General features: G+C 40.2%; 1 protein-coding gene across 1 annotated transcript; it reads left to right on the top strand.

The window, feature by feature from the left end:
• Window positions 1-217: 217 nt before the first annotated feature.
• On the top strand, window positions 218-4268 carry LOC146080719 (uncharacterized). The gene is made up of 7 exons (XM_083188297.1): window positions 218-1401; window positions 1481-1580; window positions 1780-1905; window positions 2142-2249; window positions 2430-2648; window positions 2846-2884; window positions 3102-4268. Exons 1-7 carry the CDS (start codon window positions 1396-1398, stop codon window positions 4154-4156), a joined length of 1653 nt encoding a protein of 550 aa, XP_083044423.1. The 5' UTR covers window positions 218-1395; the 3' UTR covers window positions 4157-4268.
• Window positions 4269-11743: the final 7475 nt, after the last annotated feature.

Below are 11743 nucleotides of genomic sequence, written 5' to 3'. Positions count from 1 at the left end.
TAGGAGTTGTTAATACAAAGGCAATGCATGCGGGTGTTTGTAGTTGATAACCGGCCATTTGTATGTGTAGTTCTGTGATTAGTGTGTTGTATATAGCGATTTAAAATGTATTATTTAGCGGCATGGTGGGAGTGTTTAGTACTCTTTTAAACAATCTTAAAATATAGTTTGGTGCTGTATGCTAGTTATTAAGGGGGGTGGGGGGGGGGGGCCTAGGCTGTATAGAGACTTACGCTGGTTTAGTATGTTGTGGAATTACAAACCCCGGCATGGCTGGCCTCAATTTTGTTATTAGGAGTTGTTAATACAATGGCAATGCATGCGGGGTGTTTGTAGTTGATAACCGGCCATTTGTATGTGTAGTTCTGTGATTAGTGTGTTGTATATAGCGATTTAAAATGTATTATTTAGCGGCATGGTGGGAGTGTTTAGTACGCTTTTAAACAATCTTAAAATATAGTTTGGTGCTGTATGCTAGTTATTAAGGGCGGCCTAGGCTGTATAGAGACTTACGCTGGTTTAGTATGTTGTGGAATTACAAAACCCGGCATGACTGGCCTCAATTTTGTTATTAGGAGTTGTTAATACAATGGCAATGCATGCGGGTGTTTGTAGTTGATAACCGGCCATTTGTATGTGTAGTTCTGTGATTAGTGTGTTGTATATAGCGATTTAAAATGTATTATTTAGCGGCATGGTGGGAGTGTTTAGTACGCTTTTAAACAACCTTAAAATATAGTTTGCTGCTGCATTCATTGCATTGTAATGTATTTGGAGTACACGCTGGCATACTGGCGGCTTGTGGTTAATCATTTATTTAGGAAGTGGTTAGTGTATTGTGGGCTGTACATTATACATATTGCTTTTAAAAACACTTTAAACAATCTTAAAATATAGTTTGCTGCTGCATTCATTGTATTGTAATGTATTTGGAGTACACGCTGGCATACTGGCGGCTTGTGGTTAATCATTTATTTAGGAAGTGGTTAGTGTATTGTGGGCTGTACATTATACATATTGCTTTTAAAAACACTTTAAACAATCTTAAAATATAGTTTGCTGCTGCATTCATTGTATTGTAATGTATTGTGTGTGCATGCTGGCATACTGGCGGCTTGTGATGTGCGGTCTGCTGACCACGCATGGATATGATGGGGTGCGGCAGTAGCTTTGTCGGATCACCTGTAATTAATTTTTATTGGGTGAACTATAGAATACAATGTCAGGAGGTATTCATAGATCAGGTTTTTGTGAGAGCGTTAATAGTTTTATGTGATTTTGTGCACGCAAATTTCGTTATGGAAACTTATCGTGTTATCTTTTATTATCAACAGTGCCATCTAGTGGTTGTTGCAGAAAACACCTTTGAACTTAAGCTATCAACAAAACGCCAACATGCAGGTGTGTATATGATATTTACAATAGTTTAACAATAGCTTATTGTATTGTTATTTCAACTTATTATTATTATTTATTACAGAGAAAGGAATACAAAACCATTAATGCAAATAAAATAAGTCTCAGAGACTTTCAAGATTTACCCAGCTTTCAACAGCCGTCAAATGAGCAGACAAATACGTGTAAGTTTACAGATCAAAGACACATTGTTGTTGGTGGTTATAAATGTTACTCTGTTGGTGTTAATTATCAAGCGCCCTATTGGTATTAATGTTACACGTGTTGATTGTATTTTTCGTTCTACAAAATTGTTGTGTTAATTTTTATTTTATTTTTTATGTATATATTATTTTTTATTAAATTGTTAATCCCATAAATCAGTTTCAGATGTCACAAATGACGCATCTGAAGTTGGATCATATGGTTCGGATTTCACAGTCGGGCCGGATCTGACGACATTCGAAAACCCATACGCAGCATACTCTGATTTGTCCGAATCACAAAAATGTAGGTGATCATAAGCCGTCAAAAAAAAATGTGATGTATGTTAAAAAAAATGTGATATATTATTATTTCCAAAAATATGTCTCTCTCTCTCTCTCTCTCTCTCTCTCTCTCTCTCTCTCACGCTATCTCGCGCGAACTCTCACGTTCTCACTCATATATATATATATATATATATATCCTGTTATATTCATTTTTATACAGCCTGTGATATTAATGTGTTATTTGTTCTCTGTTAGTATCGCCGATTATGTCGAAATCTGATGCAGAACACATAATGGATGATCTCTGGAATTTACCATCGGCAAAACACTATAAACAGCTATACCAGACCCCGGCTATACAAGGTGAATTTTGACGATTGGCTGGTGATGTTTTTATAATGTGTTTTTGTGTTAAATGTTACATATCGTCGCAAAATCATGAATAGTGTCCACAGGAGTTGTTGTTATCATGACTTAAATGACGTTTTTTTTTTTTTCTCAAGTCGGCGAATGTGTCGTTAATTGATAATATATGTATTACAGATGACATAGCTAGCCGGTATGAACCTACGGTACCTAGGGCCGATACGTGTGAAGCGGGACCATCCGGATACAGAGAACCGACATCGAGTGTTGGATCAAACGCCAAACAACCCAACAGCACATTGGCTAAAGGAGCAAAAAGAACACAGATCAGCGATCAAGCTTTCTGGTCATTGTTTAAAGGAACCATGCCGGCGCAAACCTTTGACAAATACCCGTGTATGTTTATTTATTTGGTTTCTTATATAGCACAACATTTACCACTGTTCTTTACAAATGGAAACCACAGGTATTAAACAGACTGTGTAGATGAAAACCGACAAGGAAGGTGGGGGTTGGGAGGTCTGAAGTTGTTATAAAGCGACTGTCTTTGTGGCCGCGTATGTGTAACTAAAACGGTGTGATTTTTATTACAGTAGGAACCACGCCGATGGAAAGATCTGGCAAATATTCAGGTGTGTAATGTAATGTTTATTTATTTAGTTTCTTATATAGGACCGCGTTCATCATTGTTCTTTACAAATGGAAACCACAGGTGTTAAACAGACTGTGTAGATGCAAACCGACATGGATGGGGTGGGTGTTTTGGGAGGTGGGTCTGAAGGTGTTATAAAGCGGTTGTCTTAGTGTCCGCGAATGTGTAACTAAAACGTTGTTATTTTTTATTTACAGCGGATCCGCGACGATTCGCAAAAATGATAGCAGCGGCCGGGGTTGCTCAACCACTCAATGCTGAAATGGATGGGGGTGAATCAGCTAAAACGGTGATCGACCCACAACTTCAAGAAGATGTATCAAGGGCCGAGATCATGGCCACCGAGCGCGACGATTTCAAGCCAAGCAAGCGGAGAATTACAAAAAGTCGAGTCGGTCAAGAAAACAAGGCCGATTTATCAGACCTTAAAAGAAGATTGAAATATTCGGAAGGTAGACCCGTGAGAAAAAGAATTGCATTACAAACAGTGCCAACCGTGAGTAATGTGGATTACCCGCACGCATTTACAACACCTGCAACACCTACTGAATCCGACATTGACATTGCCGGTAATACAAAGACTGTGAAGACTCGTAAAACTTTACGACTGTCAAGAGAGAGATACACGCCGCTGACGGATGATGATGTCATCGTAATTTCAGACACGCAGGAACATCATACTACAGAAACGCAAAGCGTGGTCAGTAACACGCCTGCAGATACATTATCCGCTAATGATGAGGACTTAAATGGTCAAACATTTTTTATCACCCCTAGTGAAGAGTCAGTCTCAGATACACCACAGAATGATGATGAGGCTGTAACATCTGTAGCCGGAATCCCTGATAAAGTAATGGGTGATGATTACACAAAACTGCCCAGTGTTTTTACCACGGTCGGCGAGGCAACCGCATCGGGCGGTGTGGATGCCCCGCCGACCGTGGTATCGACAGACATAGTTGATGGGGGTCAGAATGTGGAACAATTAGGACAAGATGCGGAAATACAATACTACGCGGTCATGGGGAGGATGCGTGAGCATATAGGGTACATGCGTAGAAATGTCAATACCATGTTGAACCGTATAAAAGATGAGCTTTATGGTTCAAAAAAGAAGCCAGAGATCATTAAAGAACTTGTAGAAATGTACATGAATGTAACATCAAACCATATAGCAGAGACCGTGAGGACTAGGGATTTTATTAAAGCGAACATGTATCATTTTGCAGAGATAATTGAAACGGATCCGTGACTAGGCATGGTGGGTTATGGATTGAAACGTAATTTACATGTGTGTAAAAAAGTCCCAAGAATTAAAGCAAATGTACCGTGCAAAATCTCACACTTATTTCGCCGTTCAAAAATAAAACAGTCTTTAAAATGCATATACAGGCTGAGAAAGCGTAAACAACACAGGGGGCGATGCACAACCCCAACCCCAGGTGCACAGGCTGACAAATCACCGGACCAACCATTACCGGGTGACGCTGCGTCACCTGACAATGTTGAACACCCCGCAACGCCCATGCATAATGACATAGATGGGGGTGCGCCACCCGGTAATGGTGAAGGTCGGCGAGATGTGTACTTAGAAGCTGTTAACAGGTATGAGCGACACCATCCTAATTTCAGAGCTATTGAGTATCATAATCATTTTCAATTTGTTAATTTGGAAAGAGTTACATCATTTGCAGAGGGTGTTGAAGCCGTACACAACGCTATACAGGTTATGATTGATGAATTCATGGTTGGTGTTGACCCTAATGATCGTGTACAGTTAAGATTGGAGGGGGGTGGTTTACACAACGCCATCTACTCACACCGAAAGCCGCAAGAATCATTAGACGCTGTCAGTTTCTTGAATCAAATTACAAACACTCTTCAAAGTAACGCTGAATTCTTATTAGGCACGGGTTTAAGGTTTGTGATCACTGTTTTTAGAAATAGAGCGGGTGGGGCCCTAACTGGTCGCGGCCTTAGACGCATTCCATACAGCTTAATTATAGAAAGGCGCAGAAGACACCTGTATGATTTCAACAATACGCACAATTATTTGTGCTTTGCGGCATCGATCTGCAAACTTCTGGATAAAGGTAATGCCACAGACGCTGAAATACACGATCGGGCGCTTCAAATTCATAAGGATTTGAACCTACCGATCGATAAAGCAGTCAGCTTTAGCGACGTTGTTGTTTTTGAAAAACACTTAAAAACAAAAATTACAATATTATATCATAATAATCGTTCTTGGCATTACTATTCTTCAGAATCGCGCTACGGTGATACCCTGTATGTATTATATCACGATTCACACTATTATGGCCTGATTAATATCTGCGCATTTCTCGGATCGAGATATTTCTGTTCCTTATGTAATCGAACTTATGAGCGCAAAAATAGCCACGATTGTCTTTTCTTTTGTAAGGCTTGTCACAGACAAGCGTGCGCTGATGATGGGGCTTCCGCATTAAGATGTTCGGTTTGTAGGGTGTTTTGCAGATCGCGTGAATGTTTAGAGGAGCACAAATCCTTAGCTTTAGATCGCAAAATATCCTGTCTTGAACATGTTTATTGCGACAGGTGTTGTCTCTACCGTCGCAGGTCTCATGAGTGTCAGGGGCTAAAGTGTTCTACTTGCAAGGCATATGTTGATGGGTTTGCGGATCATTTGTGTTACATACAGCCCATCAAAGCGGAAGAACCCACCACCAAATACATCTTTTTTGATTTCGAATGCATGCAGGAGACAGGTATACATATACCAAACTACTGTTACGCTCTCACATTAATGGGTGAGAAATCCTGGGAGTTTAAGGGCAAAGCTTGTATCGATGATTTTGTAAAGACGTTCATGAAACCAAAATTTGCGCATTACACATTCATAGCCCATAACGCTGGGCGGTATGATTCGTATTTTGTATTGAACAAGATCATCAAAGAACGGTATACAGTATCCCTCATCTCTAATGGCGGAAACATAATGTGTATCACAATAAAAGATCTGAAGATTAGGTTTATAGACTCTCTCAATTTTCTCCCCATGAAATTGAGCAGATTTCCAAAGGCCATGGGATTTGATGGCGTTAAAGGTCATTTCCCGCATTTTTTTAACACAGCCGATAACCAAAATTACATAGGGGTCATGCCCTCAATAGAATATTTTGGCCTACAACACATGATGCCTGAGGAGGCCGCTGATGTTACAGAGTGGTACGAAAAAAACAAACACAAGGCGTTTAATTTTCAAAAAGAATTAATACGATATTGTAAAGAGGATGTCAGAATATTGCAAAAAGGGTGCGCAGCTTTCAGATCAGCCGTTATAGCCATGACAGAACAGGAGTTTGTAATAGCGGCAGAGAAAAAAGATGTAGCCGTTAAACGTCACGTTGATCCATTCCAACTGACGACTTTAGCGTCGGTTTGTATGGCTATGTATCGTTGTAAATATTTACAGGCAAACACATTGGCTCTTGTACCGGGTGATAACTATCACAAGACCCAGAAGCGTTACTCAACACCAGCCATACAGTGGTTAATGTACATAGAACACAAAGAAGGTGTGAGTATAAGACACGCTTTACAAGGTGGTGAGAAGAAAGTCGGTAGATACAGTCTGGATGGTTACGCCGTGATTAACGGCGTGCCAACAGCTTTTGAATTCCAGGGGTGTTTTTATCACGGTTGTGACAACTGTTACAAAACCGATGATGAAAACAATCTGACTAAAACAACCTACGGTCAACTGCGGCACAAGACACAGTTAAGGATACAATACCTTAAACGGTGTGGATTTCAGATAAGGGAGATGTGGGGTTGTGAGTGGAAGAAAATGAGGGAGACTGATGAGGAGCTTCAGGTTTTTCTGAAAGGTTTGGAAATCCCTGACCCCTTGGATCCTCGTGATGGTCTTTATGGCGGCCGCACTAACGCCATAAAACTTTATCACAAGACAGAGTGCGATGAAAAAATACACTATTTTGACTTTACTAGCCTATACCCATTTGTCAACAAGACCAAAACATATCCTATACGTCACCCACGCATCATTTATAAGGACTTTGATGATGTCACAAAGTATTTTGGTTTTGTTAAATTAAAAATTAATCCTCCGCGAGGCCTTTTCTTTCCAGTTTTACCGGTTAAAATGAATGGTAAGTTAATGTTTCCGCTGTGCCGCACATGCGCCGAATCTGGACAGTGTGAGCCGTGTGTTCATGACTCAGAAAACCGCGCCCTAACCGGTACATGGTGCACAGTGGAGATAAATCTTGCTATAGAAAAGGGGTACAAAGTGTGTAAAATCTATGAGGTGTGGCATTTTGATGAGAGATCTGATGATCTGTTTTCAGGTTACATTAAAACACACCTCAGAGATAAACAGGAGGCTTCTGGTTACCCCGATTGGTGTACAGACTCTGTGAAACAACAAGAGTACATAGACGCGTATCAAAAAAATGAGGGCATAGCTTTAAGACACGAACACATAAATGTCAACCCCGCCAAAAGACAAATTTCTAAATTGTTTTTAAACTCATTATGGGGTAAATTTGGTCAACGTAGCAACATGCCCAATACTTGTCTAGTGACAGATCCTGATAAGCTTTTTGAATATGCCTTTCAACCACACTATGAGGTGTCTGCTTTAGACTTCATAGACTCAGAAACTGTTATGGTCAACTGGAAATACGCCAAAGACCATTATACCAGGTCTTCAACAACAAATATATTTATAGCAGCATTTACCACAGCGCACGCCCGCGTCGAGTTGTACAACCTATTGGATAGATTACAAGATAGATGTCTGTATCACGATACAGATTCTGTAATTTTTGTCAGCAGGCCCGGTGACTGGAATCCGCCATTAGGCGATTATCTAGGGGAGTTGACCAGCGAACTACCATCTGGTACGCATATAACAGAGTTTGTTTCAGCCGGCCCCAAGTCATACGGCTATAGACTAAGCAACGGCAAGACGAGCCTCAAGGTCAAAGGTATAACGTTGAATGTTTGTAATGAGCAGCACGTTAACTTTGACAGTCTGAAAGAACTGGTCTTAGATTATCCTTTAAACCCCAAAGGCGAGGATCAGAAAAAAATTGTGACCAGGCAGCCCGGTATAGTACGTGTGAAAAAGTACTGGCAGATTGAAACCCGTATGCTGCAGAAAACGCAAAAGTGCGTTTACACTAAACGTAACCTCACGGATAATTTTACAACCCTACCATTTGGTTATTAAGATGGATATCCGTTTTCAACACCCCTTCTCCTGTATTTTAGCCGGACCCTCCAATTCGGGGAAAAGTTATTTTGTGAAAACACTAATACAACACGCATCCACACATATGACGCATGTACCTGATAATATTGTTTGGTTTTACACCTGTTGGCAACCGATATATGACCAACTTCTGAGTGCTCACCCTGGTATGCGTTTTATAGAGGGTTTGCCCGAGTCATTTAGCGACGACCAGCTTTTTCCCCCTGATAAGATTAATTTAACGGTGATAGATGACTTGATGGATGCAGCGAGTAATAATTCTGAGGTTGAGAAAGCGTTCACAAAGTATGTGCACCATCGTAATCTCAGTGTCATGTACCTTGTGCAAAACATATTTTGTCAAGGTAGAAAGAGCAGGACTATACATTTAAACACAAAATATATGGTCCTGTTTAAAAACCCCAGGGATAAAATGCAGGTTAGCATTCTGGCTAGACAAATGTACCCATCAAAATATCGTTTTTTTCTTGAAGCCTATGAGTCCGCTACGGAGCCTCCATACGGTTATTTACTGGTTGATTTAAGAAACAATGCCCTTGATGATTATCGTTTACGAAGCGGTTTATTTCCCCCCGACACACCAGTAGCTTATGTTGTTAAGAAGCGGGGTTCTAAATAGCTATAACCGCGCATCCTATAGTCATTCATTACCGCTTCTAACAGCTGTGAACATGTCGACCAGGATAAGGCGTAATTGGGCCCTTTTAAAAACCCTCATTAAAGCCAAACCGGCCCAAAGAAACGCTATATTATCCAACGCTTCAAACGATTTGGTGACAGCCATATGTGAGATTGCTCTCAATACGCTTAAAGGTAAAATACCCCTGTCACAGCGCCAGTTGAACTACCTTAAAAAGAAGAGGTCCCTTATAAAATCGCTTTGTAATAAGAAATGCGCCATTGGGAAAAAGAAGAGGTTGGTGAAACAGTCGGGTGGGTTTATCGGATCGTTGCTAGGATTTGCCATTCCATTAATTACCGGACTACTGTCTAATCGGTGATGGAATACGCTGAGAAAATGTATCTGGTCCCCCAGCAACAGATAGACCGTTTAAACAACAAACCAAACAACGATGATATACGCAAAACAGCCACGCAAGGCCTAGATGCTGAGATCATAAGTATACTACATAATAATGCTTTATCAGAGTATGAAAAGGCAAAACGCTACACAGCTGTGTTACAGAGATACCTGGTGTTGAGTAAACAAACTGATAGAGAAATGTCAACTTTAACGCTTTTATCACCCGGTGCAAATGCTGTTGAGGATACAACTAACCCTACACAAGACGACGCTACCGACGCTGTTTACCACGATGTCTTGAACAGTGTTAATGCGCGGTATAAAAAGAACTGTGAAATACTAATGAGTAAAATGGTTCGCTCTAAAGACATTGCGAATTGGGACCGCAAGGGTGTGTTTATGTATAAAGGCGTCACAGTGCCAGGATCCAATGTGTTAGACTTGATAAGGGGTATCACGCAAAATCACAGCGTGACGAGTCATAAAATGCCTAACGGATGGATTGAATTTATGCGCGCTATGGCTGAGTTGAATATCCCGTCCACTGTAGTTGGTAATGCATCAAACAGATTACAGTTAGATCGCTTAAAAGCTGAAATCTACGATGATGAAATTGGCAATGTAAATATAGCCTCCCCAATACACAACATTAAAAAAAGTCGTATAAATGTTTTAAATTCCCCCGGGTTAACAACGCCCCACGGATACTTACTACCGAGGAAAAGATCCGTAAATCTGTTTCAGGATTCGCAGTGGTTGAACCTTTAACATATAACTAATTTATAATGTTTTTATACGATGTATTTTTGTGCGTTTAATTTGTACGATGACGTTTAATTTGTAATGTATCATGTATTTAGTGTATTGTTTTAACTGTAAAGTTTATCGTGTTATTCGTGATTATTTTGCTGTAAATACATATTGTCTGTACCAATAAAATATGGTTATGATTTATAAAATGCTGTTTTGTTCTTTGATTCTAACCAGTTTGTCTGCAAAAATATGCAATCACACGATATAAAGTTCAATAAGCAAGATTTTTTAATAGAAAGTAACCATAAGCAATGTACATGCAGCATTTCAATCACAACATTAGTTACAAGTTACACAAACAATTTTGTATTACACATTATTTTTATCAAACACATGTTGGTTACTGGTGACACAGGACTGTATACAGTTACCCGTATATCGACTCAAACAATGACTTCTAGGGAGACGTCTTACAAAGTTTGATACATAGCGATCATTACGTTTTGTATCAAAACTAAAACGGACCAACACATCTGTATATTTGTAATTTTTACACATGAAAAATATAAAGTATATACAATATTGCCCACAAACGGTACTGTTAAAACCTTGCAACTGCTTATTTTGGTGGTAAATTCTTTTTGAATTTGAGTTTAAAAAATTTATTATGGCCTTTGGGAATAGGGGATTGTCAGGTTCTAAACCGTAAGAGTCCAAAAAGTAACACTCGCGCTGGTTGTTAAAATAAACGGCCAACCAATGCTCCCCCGGTTGGGCGCTGGTGTGTGTGTTGATTACAAACGCGCAGGGGTATTGCGATAGTTTACCGCTCGGAAGCATATCACACGGGTAGGTCCCTTTAAAAAACAGGCGCGTCACCGGATTAGCGTACAGTATACAATTTATCTGTAATGTGTTCATATCGCTGATGGGGTGATGAATATTGGTAAATATACGATAAATATAAAAATTATTTATTTCATTTATAGATAATCATACAGCACATCGCGCCGCTGGTTGATCTCGATGATATTATCAAATAATGCGTATATTATTATGTTGACTGTCCGGTCTAGTGCTCCTGCAAACCGGAATTCAGCTCGTAGATTTCCGGTTCTGATTAGAGACAGATGCTCCGCGCATTCCTGTTCAGGCGACAGATCAAAAGCAAATAGTGTGTAGCCGTTGAGGTACTCTTCACGGTCAATTAGTATACCCGAATCTGATTTCTGCTTATTTGTGATCTGAATGAGCGACATATACTCGCGAACCGCGTTACCGTGTTCAAAGTCTGGTTGAAATGGTTTGGCCGGATGCGGTGTTCCATCCAGGTATAGGGATGCGAAGTTTACATTTTTATGTTCAAACCGTAGAGGGTTTTTGTCATAGGCTCCTGAAAACGCTTCATTATCTACAAAAGCGGCTATAACGGTTTTTGGCACCTGTCCTAAAAACAGATTTTCTAAATTAAATACGCGACTCCCCGTCGGTATGCTATAGATCTTCATGCCCACTCTATCGATCGCATATTTGGCGTTGGTGGTCAGTAAGGCCTGGGCGTGTCCAATCCGGACTGCGGGTGAGACCTGAACCCTTTTCACAAACAGGGACGCTGCAACAATCTGAATTTTAAAGGGCTCCGCTTCAGCAGACATTAAGCAGAAAGCATCTTTGTTTCTGATGAGTTTTATCTTCAAGTCCACGGCGTTCAATATTAGTTTATGTTGATGAAAAAGGTCACAGTGTAGCGGCCCCAATAATTCAACCGTTCGACTTTGTGC

This window comes from Crinia signifera, chromosome 5, assembly GCF_055691185.1.
Source record: "Crinia signifera chromosome 5, ASM5569118v1, whole genome shotgun sequence".
In the NCBI taxonomy this organism is placed as follows: domain Eukaryota; kingdom Metazoa; phylum Chordata; class Amphibia; order Anura; family Myobatrachidae; genus Crinia; species Crinia signifera.
Note: the sequence above shows the minus strand (reverse complement) of the source record. Positions and strands in the feature narration are given on the sequence as shown.

Coding starts and splice junctions, on each gene's coding strand:
- LOC146080719 (XM_083188297.1), top strand. Junction 2,250..2,429: donor CCAGACCCCGGCTATACAAG/GTGAATTTTGAC, acceptor TATGTATTACAG/ATGACATAGCTAGCCGGTAT. Junction 2,649..2,845: donor AACCTTTGACAAATACCCGT/GTATGTTTATTT, acceptor TTTTTATTACAG/TAGGAACCACGCCGATGGAA.